This window comes from Pristiophorus japonicus, chromosome 6, assembly GCF_044704955.1.
Source record: "Pristiophorus japonicus isolate sPriJap1 chromosome 6, sPriJap1.hap1, whole genome shotgun sequence".
NCBI classification, from domain to species: domain Eukaryota; kingdom Metazoa; phylum Chordata; class Chondrichthyes; family Pristiophoridae; genus Pristiophorus; species Pristiophorus japonicus.
In genome coordinates, this window is record NC_091982.1 from 155,943,677 (window position 1) to 155,968,691 (window position 25,015).

Here is a 25,015-nt window from a genome sequence, read left to right on the forward strand (position 1 = left end):
TCAGGCACTGCACAGTGCGAAGCAACTGTCGCAGGCATCAATTAGAGAGGGGGCAGAAATTTAGGGAAGTCGGACTTGGGCCTACTCTGCACCTGAATTGTCCAGACTCGTATTTTCTAGCTGGACTGTAAATGCTGGCAAAGAATTTTCTAGCTAGTGGTGAGCAACAGCATCACTAGGCTTGCAGAAATACTGAAAATGAAGGGGTACTGTGATTTTGCCAAACATTGCTTGGGAAATGTGCAGGCAGCTACCAAAAATGAATAGGGCTCCAGTGGAAGTGACTGTAGGGTCTTAGGGTTTTTCTTTCTTAAAAGTGTTGGATTTATATCGGGTCTTTCATGACCACCGGACGTCTCAATGCGCTTTACAGCCAATTAAGTACTTTTGGAGTGTAGTTACTGTTGTAATGTGGGAAACGCGGCAGCCAACTTGCGCACAGCAAGCTCCCACAAACAGCAATGTGATAATGACCAGATAATCTGTTTTTTTTGTTACATTGATTGAGGGATAAATATTAGCCAGGACACTGAGGATAACTCCCTTGCTCGTCTTCAAAATAGTGTCATGGGATCTTTTACATCCATCTGAGAGGGCAGATAGGGTCTCAGTTTTAACGTCTCATCCGAAAGACGGCATCTCCGACAGTACAGCACTCAGCACTGGAGTGTCGGCCTAGATTTATGTGCTCACGTTTCTGGAGTGGAACTTGAACACACAATCTTCTGACTCAGAGGTGAGTGTGCTATCCACTGAGCCACAGCTGACACTTAGGGCCCAAGTTTCCACATGATTCGCGCCTGATTTTTAGGAGCAACTGGTGGAGAACGGACTATTTTAGAAATCGCAATTCTCCACATTTTTTTTTCTGCAGTTCTAGTCAGGTAGAACAGTTCTAGTTTAGAACAGAATTTTTTCTTCAAAAGGGGGCGTGTCCGACCACTGACGCCTGATTTGAAAGTTTCTGCAGTGAAAATGTACTCCAAACTAAAGTAGAATGGAGCCAGTGAAGATTTTTGTAGAACTGAAAAAACCTGTTCTACACATTAAAAAATCAGGCGCAGGTTACAAATTAGGCGTCCAGAACGAGGTGGGGGGGGGGGGATGGGGGGGGAAGGGAACTCATTAAATTCGACAATAAATCCTTATTTATACTTCTACAAATATTATACAAATAAATCCAACCTGAATAAACATTTATAAGCCAAGAAAAGATTAAATAAACCATCTTCCTACCTGTGTGAAAGTGCTTCAGCCAGGGAGAATTCTGCAGCCGTTCGTGCCGCTGAGCGGGAGGGGGAGAGAGAGAGAGCGAGGGGGGGAGGGAGGGAGGGAGAGAGAGAGAGGGGGAGGGAGAGAGAGAGAGAGGGAGGGAGGGAGAGAGAGAGAGGGAGGGAGGGAGAGAGAGAGGGAGGGAGGGGGAGAGGGAGGGAGAGAGGGGAGAGAGAGAGAGGGAGGGAGAGAGAGGGAGAGGGGGGAGAGAGGGAGGGAGAGAGAGAGAGGGGAGAGAGAGCGAGGGGAGGGAGGGAGAGAGGGGAGGGAGAGAGAGAGGGGAGGGAGAGAGAGAGGGGGGGGGCGTCGGGTCGGGGAACAGGAGCGCGGGTCGGGTCAGTCGGCGGGGGGGGGAGCGGGTGTCGGGTCGGGTCTGGTCGGCGGGGGGGGGGTGGGAGCGAGTGTCGGGTCTGGTCAGGCGGGGAGCAGGAGCTGGCCGTGGGAGGAGCCCCAGTGAGGCCATTGGGCCAGGGCTAGGGGCTGCGTGCTTCGGGCCCCTCCCACACAGTTCGGCGCCTGGAGCTACTGCACTTGCGTGCCGACTGTAGCGCGCATGTGCAGAGGTCCCGGCACTGTTTTCAGCGCCGGGACCTGGCTCTGCCCCCCCACAGCTCGTGCTGGCTGCGCCGAGGGCCAGAGGACCTGTAAGTAGGTGCAGAATACCGAGGATTTTTTTAGACGCCGTTTTAGGCGCGAAAAACGGGCGCCCAGCTTGGAGGGGCGCCCGTTTTTTTTCTTGTGGAAACTTGGGCCCATTAAGTGGTGCTGTGTTGCTTTGAAATTGTTTTCGAGGTAATTGCATTTCTAATTTTTAGAATTCCTCTTTTCCCCATTTTGTTTGGTATGTACATTCAAAAATTTATCGACTTATTTTGCTTTTTAAAAAATGTTTCACACCTTTGTAATTCAGCGATCTTAAACTTATTTTAAGTCCCCAAATATGTTAGGATGGCCAGTTCTTCTGAGAAGTCCGCTTGCTCTCCCAGTCAGCATGTCTCTGTTCCTCTGCTGCCACCTCCAAATGCCCCCTCTGAACTCACGCTGAGTATTTCACTTGGTGCTTCTTCCCCAATCTCAAAATCTTAGTGACCGGAGAGGCTGGGGCTGGCCTAAGAAACAAGCATTTCTGTGGAATCAGAAATGTGCTCCCAGCAGATTCTGGGGTTCATTTCGAGAGGGACAGAATTGAAAAGCAAAGAAGTTATGTTAAACTTGTATAGAACCATGGTTAGAACACACTTGAAGTACTGTGAACAGATCTTGTCTCCATATTACATAGAGACGACTGGAGACCAATGGTTGGAGTGCAACGGCCACCACATGTTAAAAAAATCCATGCACATGCATCTTCCACCCTTCAATATGCAGTTCAGGACCTGGAATATTAGCTCCTTCATTGAAACACCGGTGAATTCATCCCTTTTTGGTGGAAGCAAGTCATCCTCGATATGAGGGACCGCCTCAGAAGAAGATTACATAGAGGCACTGGAGAAGGTGCAAAAAAGATTTACTAGGATGGTACCACAGCCGAGAGTTTATACTTATCAGCAAAGATTGAACAGACTGAGGCTCTTTTTTCTGGAAAAGGGAGGGCTGAGGGGTGATCTGATAAGAGGTCTTTACGATTATGAAAGGGTTTGAAGGGGTAGACTTAGAGAGTCTAGGGACTATAAATATAAGATAGTCATTAATAAATCCAATAGGGAATTCATGAGAAACATCTTTACCCAGAAGTGGTTAGAATATGGAACTCGTTACCACAAGGAATATTTGAGGCGAATAGCAGATGCATTTAAGGGAAAGCTAGATAAACACATGAGGAGAAAGGAATAGGATATGCTGATTGGGTTAAATGAGGAGGAGTGGGAGGTATGAGTGGAGTATGGACCAGTTGGGCTGAATGGCCTGTTTCCATGTTGTACATTCTATGTAAGGTTCCAGTTACTGAGGCATCATGGCTTATGATGCTGTGGTGTAGGCTACATTTGTGAGTGACAAAGTGTGAGCAATTATCTCATGGCCCTTTCGAATTGGCTCGACCAATTCTGGACCCACTATCTGCAGGGTAATTTTCTTGAGACAGGTGAGGAGCTTGAAGTGGGTGGGGATTCACCGGCTGTTTCTTGCCTCTCCCTTTTATTACGTGCTCCTTTTTTCCTGTATGCGCAAACAAATTGGTGAAGGGCTGCAAATTTGAAGAGCCTTGAAATTTGAATGCAAGTGATCATTCTGTGTCCTGGGACAGCATGTAATCGGATGTAACCAAATTTGTGGGCCTACATTTTCTGATGAAGAAGCCACCTCAGTGGACGTTTCCATAACAACAAGGTGTGCTGCACATGAATTCACGCTGATCCGTGGCTATGTGAAAGAAGCTAAAAGGTTTCTCCAATGATATTCATACACCCTCTATAAAGCGGCAGCTAGTTCAGATGAAGGTCTTTGTTCCAACCATGCCATTACATTGCATTTGAAACTGGCTACACTTATCTTGGGAAACCTTTCCAATATGAGATAACTATTTTTCCTCATCTGTCTTTGGGGGACCCTGTACAATTGAAAGCATGTTCACCAGCTCTGCCACCTCTGAGCAGCAGACTTTGGAGAAGGGTGTTCATCTGCCCTAAAGAAGGTAACCCCTCCTTTACTGCATCTCTGGGATTCTCTCAGTAAAAAGAATAATCCTTGCCTGCTCCTTTGACCTTTGCACTCCCCTCAACTGTCCCAATCCAGGGACTGGAATCCTGCAGTGTACAACAAGACACCAAAAGTACTGAGTGGGGTATCACAGGGTCATTGTCAGTCTGGGGGAGGGGCTGAGTGGAGTATCACAGGGGCCAGTGTCAGTCTGGGGGAGGGGCTGAGTGGAGTATCACAGTGATCAGCGTCAGACAGGGAGGGGCGGAGTATCATGGATCAGTCTGGGAGAGGGGCTGAGTGATATCCACTGGGATCAGTGCTTGGACCCCTGCTGTCAATGACTAGGATACATAAATCAGTTCTAACCTGGCTGCTGGTGATATTGAAATAGTAAATGGCAACAGGAGCCAGTTAGTGATTTTCATAATGATTCTGATCAGTTCCATGGTTACAGAAATAAAAGGGACTGAAAATGTAATCCAGACTAACATAAAGCTATGTAAATTGGGAAAAATAATGAACAACATAAGAACGCCGCTGTGGGAGTAAAACTTGCATTGGGAATCTTTGAAAGGGACCTATTGCTCTCATTGTCAAAGCAGTGTGAACAATTGGCAGTTGCATAATACCCTTAATGTAGCTATCACAGGTGAGGCTCGAGAAAAACAAAGACTTGCATTTATATAGCACCTTTCACGACTGTCAGACATCTCAAAGCGCTTTACAGCCAATTAAGTACTTTTGGAGAGTAGTCACTTGTAATTTGGGAAGAAATGGGAGTGAGTACAATATTCTGACGGGTTTAGACAGGTTAGATGCAGAAAGAATGTTCCCAATGTTGGGGAAGTCCAGAACCAGGGGTCACAGTCTGAGGATAAGGGGTAAGCCATTTAGGACCGAGATGAGGAGAAACTTCTTCACTCAGAGAGTGGTGAACCTGTGGAATTCTCTACCACAGAAAGTCGTTGAGGCCAATTCACTAAATATATTCAAAAGGGAGTTAGATGAAGTCCTTACTACTCGGGGGATCAAGGGTTATGGCGAGAAAGCAGGAAGGGGGTACTGAAGTTTCATGTTCAGCCATGAACTCATTGAATGGCGGTGCAGGCTAGAAGGGCTGAATGGCCTGCTCCTGCACCTATTTTCTATGTTTCTATATACAGGAGAATACACCCAATGAGTCACTGTACAATATATACAGGAGGAACACATCCATTGAAAAGATTACCGATTAAAAAAATTATTCTCTCCCATGTTGGCCATTCCCCCGGTACAGCCCTCATCTTCGCTCCCTCAAGTCAAAAAGGGCGCAGACTTGAACAGGTGTGGCGGACAACTGGTTTAGCCATTCACCGCCAGGTCTGGCTTGAACTCATAAAACACTATCGGTTCCAACTCTTGTCTACAAAAACTGCTCACTATTCCAGAATCATTCTGGAATGCAAAAATAGCTCCTGGCTACTATTCTCTACTGCTAACCGTTTCCTTAAACCCCTCTCCCCTGTCTCCACCACACTCACCTCCAACAACAAGTGTGAGGAGCTCATGGACTTCTTTGTCTCAAAGATTGAGACCATTCGATCAGCTGCCTCTGCCACTTCCCTTCCTTCCCCTAGCCCACCGGGCCAAACTTCCTCTGAGGCTCTCACCTGCCTTAGCCCTAAACTCGCATCTTTTTCCAGTTTCTTTTTGATCTTCGCTCTTGATCTCTCCACACTCATCTTATCCATGAGATCCACTTCCTGCTCCCTTACCCTATTCCCACTAAACTGTTGACCACTCAACTTCCTTTATTGGCTCCCATGATAGCCGACATTGTTAACAGTTCACTCTCTTCAGGTACTGTTCCCCCTCCTTCAAATCTGCTGTCATCACCCCTCTCCTCAAAAAAACAACCCTTGACCCCACTTTGCTTGCTAGCTACCGCCCCATCTCCAACCTCCCTTTCCTGTCCAAAGTACTTGAACGTGTTGTCGCCTCCCAAATCAGTGACAATCTTTCCAATGTTTTAATCCCTTCAATCTGGTTTTCGCCCCTGCCACAGTACCGAAGCTGCTCTCATCAAAGTCACAAATGACATCCTGTGTGTATGTGACAAAGGTAAACTATCCCTCCTCGCCCTTCTGGACTAGTCTGCAATCTTTGACACAGTTGACCACTCCATCTTCCTCCAACGCCTCTCCACCGTCGTCCAGCTGGGTGGAACTGCACTCGCCTGATTCCATTCTTATCTATCTAATCGTAGCCTGAAAATCTCCTGCAATGGCTTCTCTTCCCACTCCTGCATCGTTACCTCTGGTATTCCCCAAGGATCTGCCCTTGGTCCCCTCCTATTTCTCATCTATATGCTGCCCCTTGGCGATATCATCCAAAACAGAGTCAGTTTCTACATGTTCGCCGATGACACCCAGCTCTACCTCTCCACCACTTCACCAGACCCCTGCTTGGTATCTAAGTTGTCGGATTGCTTGCTCGACATCCAGTACTGGATGAGCAGAAATTTTCTCCAATTAAATATTGGGATGACTGAAGCCATTATCTTTGGTCGCTGCCACAAACTATGTTCCCTAACCACTGACTCCATCCCGAGCATCAATCTGAGGATGAACAAGGCTGTTGGCAACTTAGTTGTTATATTTGACCCTGAAATGAGTTTCCAGCCACATATCCACGGTATAACTAAAACCGCCTTTTTCCACCTCTGTAACATTGCCCGCTTCCACCCCGCCTCAGCTCTTCTGCTGCTAAAACCCTCATTTATGCCTTTGTTACCTCTAGACTTGACTACTCCAACTCACTCCTGGCCGGCCTTCCACATTCTACAGTATGTAAACTTGAGTGTATCCAAAATTCGGCAGCCCGTGTACTAACTTGCACCAAGTCACGATCACCCATCACCACTGTGCTTTCTGACCTACATTGGCTCCCGGTTAAACAATGCCTCGATTTCAAAATTTTCATCCTTGTTTACAAATCACTCCATGGCCTTGTCCCTTCCTATCTCTGTAACCTTTTTCAGCCTCACAACCCCATTCCTCAAATTCTGGCCTCTTGAATGTCCCTCATTATAACTGCTCATCAGTGGCTATGCCTTCAGCTGTTTGAGCCCTAAGCTCCAGAATTCCCTCCCTAAACCTCTCCACCTCTCTATCTCTTTTTCCTCCTTTAAGAAGCTCCTTAAAACCATTTCTTCTTTTGTGGCTCGGTGTCAAATTTATCTGTTTTGTCTTGTTGACACTGCTGTTGAAGCGTCTTGGGATGTTTTACTACGTTAAAGGCGCTATATAAATAGAAGTTATTATTATTATTGAGTCACTGCACAATATATACAGGAGGAACAGACCCAGGGAGTCACTGTACAATAAATATAATCATAGAATGATGCAGTACAGAAGGAGGCCATTTGTGCCACCGTGTCTTGCCGGCTCTTTGAACTAGTCCCATTCCCTTGCTCTTTCCAGAGAGCCCTGCAAAGTATTCCACTTCAAATATTTATCAAATTTCCTTTTGAAAGTTATTATTGAATCTGCTTCCACCATCCTTTCAGGCAGTGCATTACAGATCATAACAACATGACAATACACTGCGTAAAAATGTTTCTCCTCATGTTGCCTGTTTTGTCAATTGCCTTAAATTTGTGCCCTCTGTTTACTGCCCTTTGTGCCACTGGAAACAATTTATCCTAATTTACTCCATCAAAACCCTTCATGATTTTGAACACCTCTATCAAATCTCCCCTTAAATTTCTCTGCTTTAAGAAGAACAACCCCAGTTTCTCTAGCACAAAAGCAAAATACTGTGGATGCTGGAATCTGAAATAAAAACAAATGCTGGAAATCTCAGTGGGTCAGGCCAGTTTCTCTAGTGTTTACAAGTAACTTGTGCAAGGCATCTGTTTTCCAGGATTCCAAAGATGCTTTGGGTTTTGTGTAATGGAATTGGCTGGTACCTAAGGACCAGTTGTGGGTGTAATGTTGCTGACAGTGGGCACTGGGACTCGGGGGTTGGCTGGATGAGGGAACCCCGCTGCCTGTATGTATGCAGTCGGAGGCTAGCATCCGGACGACCTTCGCAGGCACAGAGTGGGACCCAGAGGAGCTCTGTGGGCTGTTACTGGGACAGGGCGGGCACTGTGACCCATAGGAGCTTTGTGGGCTATTACTGGGGCAGGGCGGGCACTGTGACCCATAGGAACTCTATGGGCTATTACTGGGACAGGGTGGGACCCAGAGGAGCTCTGCAGGCTGTTACTGGGACAGGACGTGCACTGAGACCCAGAGGAGCCGTGCATGCTGTTACTGGGACAGGGTGGGCACTGGGATTCAGAGGAGCTCTGCAGGCTGTTACTGGGACCGGGCGAGCAATGGGAACCAGAGGAGCCCAAAGCAGTTGCTGGGATGCAGAGGAGCTGTGCATGCTGTTACTGGGATCGGACGGGCACTGGGACCCAGAGGAGCTCTGCGGGTGTTACTGGGATTGGATGAGCACTGGGACCCAGAGAAGCTGTTACTGGGACAGGGCGGGCACTAGGACCCGGCGGGAACCTGGCGTTGCCCGGCTGGTTTTGAAGGCCGCGGTTGAAGCCTGGGCCTGGGAGTTTGGTTTGACTGTCGGAAGGCATCACCCCTTTAGAAAGCTGAGGAGAGGAAGCGGGCGCACGCGGGATGGATTTGTTTGAAGACCTGCCGGAGCCCGGTAAGGTGTGGCGGCGGTTGCGGCCTACACTTGCAGCCCGGCCTCCCTCGGTGGGGTTTGAAGCAGCTTGCCGGCGGCTGGAGAGGCTGAGGCTCCGTCCTGGGGCGGGGCAGGGATGGGGGAGCCCCCAAACCAGCCCTGGGGAAGGACCACACACAAAATGAGAGACTTGCATTTATATAGCGCCTTTCACAACCTCAGGACGTCCCAAAGCGCTTTACAGCCAATGAAGTACGTCAAAAAGTGTAGTCACTGTTATAATGTGGGAAAGGGACTGAAGTGCATTATCACCCCCGGCAACCAAATTTTTATTTGATCCATTTCATGTTAAAAGTTTAATTTGTCGGTTTTAGTGCCCCTTTAATATGGGGGCACTTAATTTATTGTTTTGCACTAAAATAGTTGTGATGTGGGAAATGCAGTAGCAATTTGTGCACAGCAAGCTTCCACAAACAGCACTGTGATAATGACCAGATAATCTGTTTTAGTGATAAATTTTCAGGATTACAAATATTGGCCAGGACACCGGGGATAACTCCCCTGCTCTTCTTCAAAATAGTGGCGTGGAATCTTTTCCATCCACCTGAGACAGTCGACGGGGACATGGTTTAACATCGCATTCGAAAGCACTCCCTCAGCACTGCACTGGAGTGTCAGCCTAGGTTTTTGTGCTCAAGTCTCTGGAGTGGGTTATGAACTACTCAAATACGGCCCCCGGGGAGGGACGAAAAAATACCAGGGGAAGTATCAGGGCGGCTCTCGAGGGGGAAACCTGCAACACCAGGCCTCATCAAACAGTACCAGGGGTCACAATAGAGGTCTGGGGATAGGTGTAGAGATACCTGGGGTATACGTACACAAATCTTTGGTGGCAGGACAAGTTGAGAAGGTTGTTAAAAGGCATACAGGATCCTTGGCTTTATTAATAGAACCATAGAGTATAAAAGCAAGGAAGTTGTGCTAATCATTTTATAAAACACTGGTTAGGCCCCCAGCTGGGTTAATTCTGGGCACTACCTTTTAGGGGAGATGTCAAAGCCTTTGGGAGGATGCAGAGATCTACTTAAATGGGTGGGATGAATGACTTAGTTATGTGGAGAGTAGAGAAACTGGGATTGTTCTCCAAGCAGAGAAGGTTATGGGGAGATTTAATAGAGGTGTTCAAAATCATGAGCGATTTTGATAGAGTAAATAAGGAGAAACTGTATCCGGTTGCAGAAGGGTCTGTAACCAAAGGACACGGATTTAGGGTAATTGGCAAAAGAACCAGAGGCGACATGAGGAGAAATGTTTTTACGCAACAAGTTGTTATGATCTGGAATGCACTGCCTGAAAGGGTGGTGGAAGCAGATTCAATAGTAACTTTCAAAAGGGAATGGGATAAATACTTGAAGTGGAATAATCTGCAGGAACTAATTGGATAGCTCTTTCAAAGAGCCATGATGGACCGAACGGGCTCCTGTGCCGCATTATTTTATGATTCTATGGTTTGAATTGTAAACTGCTTTATTCTATCATAAATAAAAACATAGAGAATAATTTATATGATCAGTGTCACTTATTTCAAATGGTAAACTTGTATTTGCGTATTGATATAAAATAAAGAATACACATCAGCTGTTCCATTTTGGTGGGTCATTGTACTGAACATAAGCAGAGTAATCCCTCTCCATCCTGTCCTACAACCTCCCTGAAGTATCCTCTCCTCTGCAACCTTTCCACAACATTTGGTTACCTGACTGCCTCTGCAGCCATGTTTCCAAAAGCCAAACTGACTCTGTGTCAGTGTCTCCCATGTCCTTTAAAAGCCTGCTTGCAGTATCAGCTTTGTCTAAACTGACTAACTCCTCCATCCGATACCAGGCTGGATCCACCAGCCTTATCTTGGCAATGACCCCTGCAGCGTTCAAACAAAACTAATTGTGGCATTAACAATGAATGTGAAAGATCTCTAGACTGAAACCTAATGCATATCTGCCAGTCCTACTGTTCAGTAAACTTAGGATCAGTGCTTGGGGCCCCAACTATACTCAATCTATATCTAATGATTTGAATGAAGGGACCAAATGCAATATATCCAAATTTGCTGATGATACTAAGCTAGGTAGAAATGTAAGTTGTGAGGAGGATGCAAAGAGGCTTCAAGGGGATATATACAGGCTATGTGAGTGGGCAAGAACATGGCAAATGGAATATAATGTGAGGAAATGTGAAGTTATCCACTTTGGTAGGAAAAATAGATAAGCAGAGTATTTTTTAAATGGTGAGAGATTGTGAAATGTTGGTGTTCAGAGAGACCTGGGTGTCCTTGTACACGAACCTCTGAAAGTTAACATACAGGTACAGCAAGTAATTAAGAAAGCAAATGGTATGTTGGCCTTTATTGCAAGAGGATTTGAGTATGAGAGTAAAGACGTCTTACTGCAATTATATAGGACCCTGATGAGACCACACCTGGAGTATTGTGCAGTTTTGGTCTCCTTACGTAAGGAAGGATATACTTGCCATAGAGGGAGTGCAACGAAGGTTCACCAGACTGATTCCTGGAGTGGGAGATTATCCTATGGGGAGAGATTGAGTAGACTAGGCCTACATTCTCTAAAATTTAGAAGAAAGAGAGGTGATCTCATTGATACATACATAATTCTTACAGGGCTTGTCAGGGTAGAAGCAGGAGGATGTTTCCCCTGGCTGGGGAGTCGAGAACCAGGGGGGGGTCACAGTCTCAGAATAAGGGGATGGTCATTTACAACTGAGATGAGAAGACATTTCTTCACTTAAAGAGTTGTGAATCTTTGGAATTCTCTACCCCAGAGGGCTGTGGAGGCTCAGTCATTGAGTATATTCAAGACAGATCGATAGATTTTTTGATATTGAGGGAATCAAGGGATATGGGAATAGTGCAGGAAAGTGGAGGTGAGGTAGAAGATCAGCCACGATCTTATTGAATGGCGAACAGGTTCGAGGGGCTGAATGGCCTACTCCTGCTCCTATCTGTTATATTCTTAATGCCTTTTAAAAGTACATTTCAAAATAACTCTTATTTAGATCCTTCTCGTAAAAATGGTCAAAGATTCTGAAATGTGATAGTTGTAATCAGGAAGGCAAATGGAATGTTGGCCTTCATTGCGAGAGGGATGGAGTACAAAAGCAGGGAGGTCTTGCTGCAACTGTATAAGGTAAGGCCGCACCTGGAGTACTGCGTGCAATTTTGGTCACCTTACTTAAGGAAGGATATACTAGCTTTGGAAGGGGTACAGAGATGATTCACTAGGCTGATTTCAGAAATGAGGGGGTTACCTTGTGATGATAGATTGAGTAGACTAGGTCTTTACTCCTTGGAGTTCAGAAGGATGAGGGGTGATCTTATAGAAACATTTAAAGTAATGAAAGGAATAGACAAGATAGAGGCAAAGAGGTTGTTTCCATTGGTAGGGGAGACTGGAACTAGGGGGCACAGCCTCAAAATACGGAGGAGCCAATTTAAAACCGAGTTGAGAAAGAATTTCTTCTCCCAGAGGCTTGTGAATCTGTGGAATTCTCTGCCCAAGGAAGCAGTTGAGGCTAGCTCATTGAATGTTTTCAAGTCAAAGATAGATAGATTTTTAAGCAATAAGGGAATTAAGGGTTACGGGGAGAGGGCGGGTAAGTGGAGCTGAGTCCACGACCAGATCAGCCATGATCTTATTGAATGGCGGAGCAGGCTCGAGGGGCTAGATGGCCTACTCCTGTTCCTAATTCTTATGTTCTTATGTAATATAGCTTGAGGGATGTCCCAAAGAAGCCTTGGGGTTTACAGTACAGTACTGGGGTCACAATACTGTATTGGAGTCATCAATAAGCATGGGGGAGGGGGGCGGGAGGAAGCGTTTCACAGTACAGTACTGGGGTCACCAATAAGCATGGGGGTTCAAAGTACAGTACTAAGGACACCATACTGCACTGGGATCACCAATACGCACTGGAGAGGGGTTGCAGTACAGTACTGGGGTCACCAATAAGCAATGGGGGTTCACAGTATTGCACTGGTGGGGGGCGGTCACATTACACAGTGCGGAGCCAAGCGTGAGCGGAGGCGGCAGCATAAAGGGAGGACCAGAGAAGGCCCAGGACACAGCGCGGACCTGAACGGAAGCAGAGACATAAAGGGAGCTAAGCAGCGATTTTATATAAAAAAAACAAGGAGTGACATCACAGTGCAGCAGGTAGGCGATTGGTTGGTGAGTATTACAGTTCTTTTGCTGCCTAGGTTAGGTAAGTTCAGACTGGGAGAGTATTAACTATTATAACTATATTAAATTAATAACAAACCAAACTTTAAATTAAAAATAATCATTTGAATACACACAGTAACTAATTAATTATATAAATGAAATAAAGTTAGATAGAGATGGCAGTGCATGTGGTGCGATGTAACTGCAGCATATGGGAGGTGATGGAGACCAACGAGAAGATCTCAAGCAACCACTTCTGCAGTAAGTGCCTCCAGTTCGAGAAATAATTGAGGGTAAGGAAAGATGCGTACATTAAGAACATAGACAGCAGGGTAGTGCATGATAAGGGAGAATACGAAGAGATTAGGAGAGGTCAAAAAAACAATTCGGAAGTCAGAGAATTATGAAATTAAATTATCAAGGAACATAAAACAAAATAGTAAAATATTTTACAGGCTCATCAATACAAAAGGAAGGTTGGGATGGGAATAGGGCCATAAGGGATAGACAGGATAATACCACAGGTAACAATAGAGAAATGGCAGAAATATTGAACAATTATTTTGCTTCAGTATTTACCGGGAGATAGAACAGGTGGACGTGACATTGGATGCTGAAATTAGTAATGAGATAAGTGCATTTAAAATAAAAAGAGGGGCTATATTAAATAAACTAATTAAACTCAAAGAGGATAAAATCTCTGGTCCGGATGGATTGCATCCAAGCATTTTAAAATAATTAGGGAAGAGATAGCATAGGCATTATTACACATTTTTAATAATTCATTAGAAAAAGATGTAGTGCCAGAGGACTGGTGGATAGCTAACGTAATACCTATATTTAAGAAGGGGGATAGAACCTGTCTAGAAAATTATAGACCAGTCAGCTTAACATCGGTGGTAGGAAAAATAATGGAATCTAGTAACCAAAAAATATATTAATTAATCATCAGCATGGATTTCAAAAGGGAAAGTCTTGCTTATTGAATTTTTTGAAGAGGTAACAGAGAGAGTAGACAATGGCAATGTAGTAAATGTAATTTAGATTTTCAAAAGGCCTTTGATAAGGTACCCCATAATAGACTGATGTACAAGATCAGAGATTGTGGAGTCAGAGGACAAGTAGCAGAATGGATCGCTAGCTGGCTTCAAGACAGAAAGCAGAAAGTAGGGGTAAAGGGTAGCTATTCACCGTGGCAGAATGTGGATTGTGGTGCTCCACAAGGATCCGTGTTGGGACCACTGCTGTTCACAATTTATATTAACAATTTAAACTTTGGAATCAAAAGCACAATTTCTAAATTTGCAGATGACACCAACTTGGGGGAGTGGGGGGGTGGTGGTGGTGGGAATAGCCAGTTCTGAGGAGGACTGCAACAAATTACAGGAGGACATTTAAGAAACTTGCATAATGGGCATATAATTGGCAAATGAAGTTCAACACAGATAAATATGAGTTATTACAATTTGGTGGGAAGAATAGAGAGATCACTTTATTACTTGGAGAGTGCGAGTCTAGATGGGGTAGAGGAACAAAGGGATCTTAGTAATAAAACATAAATCACAAAGTTGCGACACAGGTTGGCAAGGTCATTAAAAAAGTAAACCAAGCACTAGGGTTCATTTCTAGATGTATAGAATTGAAAAGTAGGGAAGTTATGCTAAACTTGTATCAAATCTTGGTTAGACCATAGTTTGAGTACAGTGTACAGTTCTGGTCGCCATATTATAAAAAGGATGTAGAGGCATTGGAGAGGGTGTGGAGAAGATTTACAAGGATGATACCAGAAATGCGAAGGTATACATAACCAGGTAAGGATGAACAAGCTGGGTCTCTTTTTTTGTCTTGAAGAAAGAAGACTGAGTGGTGACCTAATAGAGGTCTTTAAAATTCTGAAAGGTTTTGATAGAGTGGATACAGAGAATATTTCCACTTATGGGGAAGAGCATAACTCGAGGCTGTCAATTTAAGATAGTCACCAAAAAATCCAATAGGTAATTCAGAAGAAACTTCTTTACCCAAAGAGTGGTGAGAATATGGAACTCGCTACCACAGGGAGTGGTTGAAGTGAATAGGAGAGATTCATTTAATGGGAGGCTAGACAAGGATATGAGGGAGAAAGGAATAGAGGGTTATGCTGATAGATTTAGATGAGGAAAGATGGGAAGAGGCGCGATTGGAGCATAAATGCCAGCATGGACTGGTTGTTTCTATGACGTATATCTTATGAAACGGGGACCGAGGATATAGTGATGGAGGAGCCTCAGCCCTTGACCTTGTCCAATAGATACAAGGTACTTGCTACCTGTATGGATGAGAAAAAAGACTGCCGGGAGGATGGGAAAACTGACCACGGCACCGGGAGTATAAAGGAATATGGTAGTGGTAGGCGACGGTATAGTCAGGGGGATAGATACTTTTCCCTACAGCTGTGATGGGGAGTACTGAAGGCAATTTTGTCTGCCTGGTGCCAGAGTTAAGGATGTCTCCTCACAGCTGGAAAAAAACTTGGGAGTGGGAGAATCTATGTAGGAACCAACGACATAGGTAGAACTAAGATCAATGTTCTGCTGAGGGAGTTTGAGGAGCTAGGGTCTAAATTAATAAGCAGAACCTCAAAGATAACAATCTCTGGCTTGTTACCGGAGCTACGTGCAAATTGGCATAGGGACAAGCAGAACAGAGAGTTAAATGTGTGGCTCAAAGATAGGTGTGTGAGGAAGGGCTTTCAATTCATGGGGCACTGGTACCAGTACTGGAGAAAGAGGGAGCTGTTCCATTGGGACGGGCACTACTTAAACCGGGCTGGGACCAGTGTCCTGGCAGATCGAATATCTAGGGCTGTAGATAGGGCTTTAATATAAAAAGGTAGGGGGAGGGAACAGGTGAAGGGAAATTTAGTAATCTAAAGATAAAAGTCAAGGAAATAGAGCAGTGCAGTGAATTGGGTAAAAGTAAGCTGAGTGTGACAGGAAGGGACAGGGAATTTAAATGTAATAGTGCATCAGCGAATAAAGTGAAAGGGAATACTGGTAAAACGTTAAAATTAAAGGTTCTTTATCTGAAAGCACGAAGCATCCGTAATAAGATAGATGAATTAGTGGCATAAATAGAGATAAATTACTTTGATCTAATAACAATTACAGAGACGTGGTTGCAAGGTGACCAAGGTTGGGAATTAAATATTCCAGGGTAGTTGATATTTCAAAAAGCCCGACAGGCTAGAACAGGAGATGGGATAGCCCTGATAATTAAGAATGACTTAAGGACAATAGTGAGAAAGGATCTTGGCTCAGAGGATCAGGGAGTAGAATCAGTATGGGTGGAGATCAGAAATAACAAGGGGCAGAAAACAGTGGTGGGAGTAGTTTATAGGCCCCCTAACAGTAGCTATACAGTAGGAGAGAGTATTAATTGAGAAATAATAGGAGCTTGTCACAAAGGCAATGCAATAATCATAGGGACTTTAATCTTCATATAGATTGGGCAAATTAAATTGGCAAGGATAGTCTGGAGGACAAGTTAATAGAATGCATCAAGACAATTTCCTCGAACAATACATCATGGAACCAACCAGGGAACAGGCTCTTTTAGATCTAATCTTGTGTGATGATACAGGATTAATTAGTAATCTCATCGTAAAGGATCTTCTAGGGAAGAGTGATCATAATATGATAGAATTTCACATTAAGTTTGAGAGTGACATTCTTGAGTCCGAAGCTAGAGTCTTAAATAAAGCCAATTACATAGATATGAGGGTGAATTAGCTATGGTAGATTGGGAAACTAGAATAAAAGATATGATGGTAGATGAGCAGTGGAAAATATTTAAAGAAATATTCCAATATTCTCAACGAGTATACATTCCATTGAGAAATAAAAACTCAACGGGAAAAGTGATCCATCCGTGGCTAACTAAACAAGTTCAGGGTAGTATTAGATTAAAAGAAGAGGCTTATAATGTTGTGAAGAATAGTAGTAAGCCTGATGATTGGGAGAGCTTTAAAAACCAGCAAAGAATGACCAATTATTGATAAACCGTGAGAAAATGGAATACGAGAGTAAAGTAACAAGAAATATAAAGACAGATTGTAAGAACTTTTACCAGTATGTAGAAAACAAGAGAGTAGCAAAAGCAAGCATTGGTCCCTTAGCGGCTGAGACAGGAGAAATTATATTGGGGAACAAGGAAATGGCAGTGACCTTAAATAAATATTTTGTATCTGTCTTCCTAGTAGAATATACAAATTGTATACCAAAAATACCAAGGAGCTAATGAGAGTGAGTAACTTAAAGTAATTAATATCAGGAGTAAAAACGTACTTAAGAAATTAATGGGACTAAAAGCCAACAAATCCCCTGGACCTGATGGCCTACATCCTAGGATTCTAAAAGAGGGGGCAGAGGTAGTGGATGCATTGGTTGTGATCATCCAAAATTCCCTAGATTCTGAAAAGGTCCCAATGAATTGGAAGGTGGTTAATGTAACCCCACTATTTAAGAAAGGAGGGAGAGAGGAAATGGGGAATTACAGGCTAGTTAGCTTGACATCTGTCTTCGGGAAAATGCTGGAATCCATTATTAAGGAAGTCATAATAAGGCACTTAGAAAATCATAATATGATTAGGCAGAGTCAACATGGTTTTATGAAAGCTAAATCGTGTTTGACAAATTTTATTAGAGTTTTTTGAGGATGTAACTAGCAGGGTAGATAAAGGGGAACTGGTGGATGTGGTATATTTGGATTTCCAAAAGGCATTCAATAAGGTGCCACATAAAAAGTTACACAAGATAAGGGCTCATGGGATTGGAGGTAATGTATTAGCATGAATAGAGGATTGGTTAATGGACGGAAAGCAGAGAGTTGAGATAAACGGGTCATTTTTAGATTGGCAGGCTGTTGCTAGTGAGGTGCCGCAAGGATCAGTGCTTGGGCCTCAGCTATTTACAATTTATATTAATGACTTAGCTGAAGGGGCAGAGTGTAATGTATCCAAGTTTGCTGATGGTACAAAGCTAGGTGGGAAAGTAAGCTGTGAGGAGGGCACAAAGGGCTGGAAATTGCAATTCGCCCCGAATGAGGGCAGTTATCTTCCAGGAGCGGGACTTCCTGCGCCTAGCCCGGGTATCCCGGCCCCCCGACGTGGAATTGCGCCATGCGCCCCTCCATGGAAGCGGAGTGTGGAGGACCGCTGTGCATTCTGCAGCCCCTTTGGTGGCAGCCACTGGGCCACAGGGAGGTGATCGACCGGGCCAGCACCCAAAGCGGAGCACCGGGCTGCATGATGGCAGCCCAGTTGATGTGAGGGCCGCCATTGTTGGGCCAACGCAAGAGTCGGCCGTCAAATAAAAGTTGCAGCCAGGGGTGCTAAAGGCTGCTCCTTTTAAGGGATGCCCTGGCGGCGGATGTCCGGCAGCTTCGCAACCCGCAAAACTGGCGTTGACATCTGCCTGCGCCAACCTCGCGGCCCGCAGGGCAATTTCCCCTGCAGGGCGCAAAGGGTTCGGCACGGGGCGGTGAGGGGTCATTGCCGTTTGCATAGCGGTTGGGGTGCTAATTGCGTAGCGTGGTGCTGCCCCCCCCCCCTCCCCCCCAAACCTCCGGGGCAATTTCCACGAGGGCACCCCCTCTCCCGGGTGAAACCGCATTTGTGCCCGTTAGCACCCCAGAGGCACTATATAAAAGGGCAATTTTGCCTGCAAAGAGCCTGCAAAAGGATATAGGGCTAGACTTCCTCCTTCATTTTCGGCGGTTTTCTCGGTGGCACAGCTCTCTTTCGGTGAAAACTCGCCCGGCGAAAGTTTCCTCTTCATTCAGAGTTCCGCCGACATTTTCAAAATACCATTGGGGAGCAGACCGCCCACGTGCATCTGCGTGCACCGCCGAGAAAACCACCACCGTCAAGTTTTGCCTCAACGGTGACCCATACGCAAGATCAAAAAAACGCTCACAGAAAGCTGCCGGGAAAGGGGCGGTAGGTGAGTACCCTGCAAAGAAAGGTAAGTTAAAGTTTTTTTAATGATGATGTTAAAATTCTTTCATGTTTAAGTTAAAAAGGGTCTTGAGAATGTTTTCTAACTTTTTATTTCTTGTTTCATTGAAAAAATATTTTTTGAATTAGTCTCCCCTTCCTAGGCCCAACCGCAGCCTCGGTCTAAATTTTGAGTATTTACCGTCCATTCTGTTAAGAACCGCCCATTTTGCTAAATTTCGCATTTAACCACCGAGAAACCGCTGAGAATCTACGTGTAAGATCCATTTCCTCGCCGGCCGGTATTTTTCCCCTTATGGAATTTTCCCCCAGCGATATTTGAAGAATCTTAGCGGTCTTTTTAGGTGGCAATCGGGCATTGGGGGGCTTTAGGGAAAGTCTAACCCATAGATGAGTTAAATGAGTGGGCAATAAGGTGGCAGATGGAGTATAATATAGGGAAATGTGAGGTTATTCACTTTGGTGGAAAGAATACAATAACACTTTTTTAAATGGTGAGAAAGTATTAAATGTTGGTGTTCAGATAGATTTCGGAAACACAGAGTTAGCATGCAGATACAGCAAGCAATCAGGAAGGCAAATGGTATGCTGGCCTTTATTTCGAAGGAGTTAGAGTACAAGAGTAAAGAAGTCTTACTACAATTATACAGGGCTTTGGTGAGGCCACACCAGGAGTACTGTGTACAGTTTTGGTCTCCTTATCTAAGGAAGGATTTACTTGCCTTTGAGGCAGTTCCACGAAGGTTCACTAAACTAATATCTGGGATGAGAGGGTTGTCCCTTGGGAGAGATTGAGTCAATTAGGCCTATACTCTTTGGAATTTAGAAGAATGAGAGGAGATCTCATTGAAAAATACAAGATTCTCAGGGGGATTGACAGGTTAGATGCTGAGAGATTGTTTCCCATGGCTGGAGAGTCCAGAACTAGGGAACATAGTCTCTGGATAAGGGGTCAGCCTTTTAAGACTGAGACGAGGAGGAACTTCTTCACTCAGAGGATTGTAAATCTTTGAAATTCTCTGCCTTAAAAGTGCTGTGGATGCTCAGTCGTTGAGTATATTCAAGGTTGAGATATGGGGATTACATAGGATCACATAGGACATATGGCCATTTGTTCCAACCAGCCCATGCCAGCGTTTATGCTCCACTCGAGCCTCCTCCTGTTTTTCCTCATCTAGCTATCAGCATAACCCTCTATTCCCTTCTCCCTCATATGCTTATCTAGCCTCCCCTTAAATGCATCTATACTATTTACCTCATCTACTCCCTGTGGTAGGGCAGGAAAGTGGAGTTGAGGTCATAGGTCAGCCTTGATCTTATTGAATGACGGAGCAGGTGCGAGGGGCCTTATGGCCTACTCCTGCTCATAATACTTCTGTTCTTACAATGCTGGCGTCACAACACAGCAGTGGGGGTCACCCTGAGGGCCATAATGTATTGCTGAGGGTCATAGTTTCAAACTCCCTTTCCCCTTCCTGCCTCTGTGGAACACACCAGCCTTGAGCACCTTCCATAGCGAAGCAGCTGAGATGAGGAGGTTACTGTGTGGGGCCACACTAGCATGGACGCAGCCCTCCCACTGTGTGTTAATGCATTTCATGCTCCAGTGTACAACCGCAGACTGATGGAGATTTGGGCCCTATTTCCCTATGCTGGTAGCATTGCTGCTTTCAACTCGGTACGTGTAAGGTTTGGATTAAAAATGAAAGCTGTGAATCTGAAATAACAGAATACGCCTGAAATGTGCAGGAGTTCAGTTGGCACTGGAAGAGAAGTTAGGTTAATGTTTCAGATGGGACCTTCCAGCACAATATTAGAAAAGTTTAATTTCTCCCCCACCTCTTGAGAATTTATTACTGGTTGTGTTTAATGGCAGCCAATCAAAATGGTGGGTGTTCCTAATTTTGCTGCAGTTGGTTTCATCCTCACTGCTGATGTAATGATGCTAATTTCAGTTAACCTGGCACCTAGCGACTGAAATTCATCCAGCTAGAGTGCCGCCAAGCTTGGTCAAAATGGCCCGTGCAAGATTTTACAAAGCCACCTTTTATAAACCAGGCCATAGAAATCATAATATAAATGTAATGTGACTCAGCCAAACCTTTGCTTGTAGATCTGATCCAACTCCAACTGGCAGCTCACACATTTAAATCTGTGAATTTACAGTGGACAGGTTATTATGGAGAGAATGTTGTGCATTGTCTTAACACCTGACAGTGTGCGTTCTTTCCACCCTGCAAGTAATGACTTGCTTTTGTAAGTTCATTTCAATGTATGAACTGTCAGTGAGAATTGGGGTTTGGACTACTGGTTGTGTTGGCTCGGGGCTTCGATTGGAGTCAGGGTTGCTTGGATCTATCGGTGGGAGTCAGGGTTGGCTCGGGGCTCCTGGTCGGGGTTTTGATTCACACTGGGAATCAGAGTTAGGTTAGAGTTTGCAGCAGGAATTGGAATTGGGTGGTTTCCCTCTGAGAGTCAGGGTTGGCTTGGGGCTCCTAGTGGGATTGATGTATGGTGTGCTGATTCTCTGACATGCTCCATCATGCAGCTACAGACCCCCAATTTGTCTCTCTCAGCCCTATCCTTTAGTCAGGGAAAGGCACTTTATGGCAGGTCAGGACATTACCCCAGGGGAGCAAGTGCGTATTCTGAGCTCTGGCTGCTTCTGATCAACTCTGGCGAAACTCCCAGCAGCAGCCAGCGAGCTCAGAGCAGGTCATTGACCACCTCCCAAGCCAGGGAACAGCCAGTGACAGGAGATTGACAAAAAAGGGGCGAGAAAATTCTGACTGCTATGAATGTGTTTGTTTTCTTTTGTTCAATTAGGAGGAGACACTCCGAAATCAGAACCTTCACGCTTTGGTAACCTACCAGACACAAGCAACCCAGACGTAGGTAAACACACAGCCAGAGAATAAAACTCCTGTCCTTTTTGCTGATCTGCTTCTGCTTTATGTCAATGATGGTGGGAATCTGCCCATAATCTTTGTTTCTCTATTGTTGGACTTTGTAACTTTTTTTTAATATTCGTTCCTGGGATGTGGGCATCACTGGCAAGGCCAGCATTTATTGCCCATCCCTAATTGCCCTTGAGAAGGCGGTGGTGAGTCACCGGCTTGAACTGCTGCAGTCTGTGTGGTGAAGGTAGTCCCCATCACCACAAGGTGATTCTTCCTTAAAACGGAAATGAGGAGGAATTTCTTCTCTCAGAGGGTCGTGAATCTTTGGAATTCTCTGCCCCAGAGAGCTGTGAAGGCTGGGTCATTGAATATATTTAAGTCAGAGATGGACGTGTTTTTGAATGATAGGGGAGTCAAGGGTTATGGGGAGCTGGCAGGGAAATGGAGTTGAGGCCAATATCAGATCAGCCATGATCTTATTGAATGGCGGAGAAGACTTGAGGGGCCAACTGTTCTTATGTTAATGCCACCAATTTGAAGATGCTTACTCTACCTCTGCTCTCTTTGGGAATTTATTTTTTTAAATGGCAGCACTTTCTGGTTTTGCCGACTTTGGAAACGCAATTGATCCCAATATCCAAAACTGGTGTTAAGTCCCTCCCAAGGCCTTTGACAATGCTGGACACCAGTGATGCACAGGCTTAAAAAAAAAATCATTCTCAGGACATTGGGGTCGCTTGCAAGGTCAGTATTTTGTATCCATCCTAGTTGCCCTTGGGAAGGTGGTGGTGGGTCCTCTAGAACCACTGTATTGCAGGAGTTTGATACAACAGAGCGGCTTGATAAGCCACTTCAGAGGGCAGTTAAGAGTTACCTACATTGGTGTGGGACTGAAATCATATACAGGCAGGACCGGGTAAGGGCAACGGGTTTCCTTCCCTGAAGGGCACTCGTGAACCATTTGGGTTTTTATGACAATCCGACCGCTTTATCATCACTTTTACCGTTTTTCTTTAACTGAATTCAAATGATCAGACTGCCATGGTGGGATTTGTACTTGTATTCTGTGGATTATTAGTCCAGGTCTCAGGATTACTGCAACATATTCACTATGGCATTGTACCTGCTAAAGAGAAAATGTCAGGAAATAGCTTGTATATGTTTCCCACATTTGCGTGGCATCATAAGGCACCCGCTCATTTGTAGGTGGTAATAAGGATGAGGGTCTCCGTGCAGCAGGAGCCCACCCCACATTCAGTCCCTGTCTGCCCATATTACCTTGTTTTCCCATTTGCAAGCCCCCAGATGTCCGGGCCTCATGTTTGCAGTGTTTGAGAATTCCTTGCCGGTCCCGAACTCCGGGCAGCGCCCACCCTGATGTGGAAGCAAGTCATCCTCGACCCTGAGGGGCTGCCGATGATGATGATGGTGATGTTTGAGACTTGATCATATAGCATTGGGAGAGGAGGATATTCTGCAAACATGTGAAGCACGAATTGTAGTTTCGCAATTTGCTCCCAGTATGCAACAAGGCTGATGATGGATGTGATTTCACACTATGGCCCCAAGTTTCCACATGATTTGCTCCTGATTTTTAGGAGCAACTGGTGTAGAACGGAGTGTCTTAGAAATCGGAATTCTCCACATTTAGTTTTCTGCAGTTCTAGTCAGGTAGAACAGTTTCACTTTGGAACTGAATTTCTTTTTCAAAAGGGGGCGTGTCCGGCCACTGACGCCTGATTTGAAAGTTTCCACAGTGAAAACGTACTCCAAACTAACTTAGAATGAAGCAAGTGAAGATTTTTGTACGCTTGAAAAAACCTTATCTACACTTTAAAAAATCAGGCGCAGGTTACAAATTAGGCGTCGGGAACGAGGTGGGGGGGGGGAGGGGGGGGGAAGGGAAGTCATTAAATTCTACAATCAATCCTTAGTTATACTTATACAAATTTATACAAATAAATCCAACCTGAATAAAAATTTATAAGCAAAGAAAAGATTAAATAAACCATGTTCCTACCTGTGTGAAAGTGCTTCAGGCAGACCTTTCAGGCAATGATGTGGCGTCGATCTCGGCGCGAAAAACAGGCGCCCAGCTCTGAGGGGCGCCTTTTTCGCCACGTGTGGAAACTTGGGGCCCTTATTCCTAGCAGAGGCTTGGTGTGTGATTCCAGTATTATGCATTCTTTAATCCTTGTAAACAGTGAACATTTTTTGTTTCCTTTCTCCATATTGCCCCTGGGGAGAGATTTTTCAGCTATATAACACTGGAATGATGCACTGTTGCTTACAGTGATGGTGATGGGAGCAATTTGAAGTGATAAAGATGAAGTGTATCACAACATTAACATTTGTTGGCCTAGATGTGTTTCCCCTATGGTGTACTGGTACACTAGTTAAATCAGCAATAACATTGGATGCTATTTACACCTCAGAAAGAAAGGTGGGGACTGTACTTGCTTTATATGACATCTCTCTGAAGAATCCCAAAGGATTTCACATACAATGAAATGCTTTGAAGTGCTGTCACTGTATCGACGTAGGTGAATGGGGCACCTGTCTTATGCACGGTAATGTCCCACAAACATCAATGAGATGGCTAGTCAGTTGGTCTGTTTTTGGTGAAATTGGTTGAGGGAGAAATGTTGGAGAAGCCACCAAGAGAACTCCTTGTTCTCCCTGGAAAACTCCAACGGGATCTATAACGTCCACCTGAAACAAGTATTCAAAGGATGGCACCTCTGACAACTCAGTCGGCCCTCAGTAATGTATTAGAATATCAGTCTAGATTGTGTGTTCAAGTCCTGGAGTGGGGTTCAAGCCCACAACCTTCTGAATCAGAGGCAAGAGAGTGCACTTCAGGAGAGTGATGGGGATGGATGTATGTCCGTCTCTATTACTGACTGATGAATAAAGATTTACTGCGAGGCAAACTCAGCAACACTGGAACAACACCTTGCATTTGCACAGTTATTATTATAAGGTTGTGTTTGCAACCTTGTTATTCTGGCCGACGACCTTCAACAAAGGTGCGTTTCTGACCCACAGCCTGAATCAAAATGATGGACTGGATTCCAGGTGCCAGTGGTAGCTCTCTGCCTCTGCAGGCAGTAAATTCCTGTCCCAAATAGAGTTTTTGGTTCTTCACTGGCATCTCCGCCACGTTATGAATGCTGCAATGGTGTTTTGATAGGAACGCTTGCCAGCGGTGGTAAGATAAAACGGAGAGTAGTTTACGTGAAAGGTGTAGTATTACTAAAAGCTGTTAATGTTGTAATCGCATTATTGTTTTGTGCTTGTAT

At 44.9% G+C, this 25,015-nt stretch overlaps 1 protein-coding gene across 2 annotated transcripts in view; it reads left to right on the forward strand.

Moving 5' to 3' along the window:
* Nucleotides 1-8,429: 8,429 nt before the first annotated feature.
* ilkap (integrin-linked kinase-associated serine/threonine phosphatase) overlaps nucleotides 8,430-25,015 on the forward strand; it is a 116,575-nt gene continuing 99,989 nt past the window's right edge. The window contains exons 1-2 of one of the 2 annotated variants that reach the window (XM_070882202.1): nucleotides 8,430-8,607; nucleotides 21,640-21,708. In XM_070882202.1, the coding sequence (XP_070738303.1) occupies nucleotides 8,577-8,607; nucleotides 21,640-21,708 (100 nt within the window). In that variant the 5' untranslated portion in view covers nucleotides 8,430-8,576. The remainder of the gene's footprint in view (nucleotides 8,608-21,639; nucleotides 21,709-25,015) is intronic. The other variant, XM_070882203.1, reaches the window with a different exon arrangement.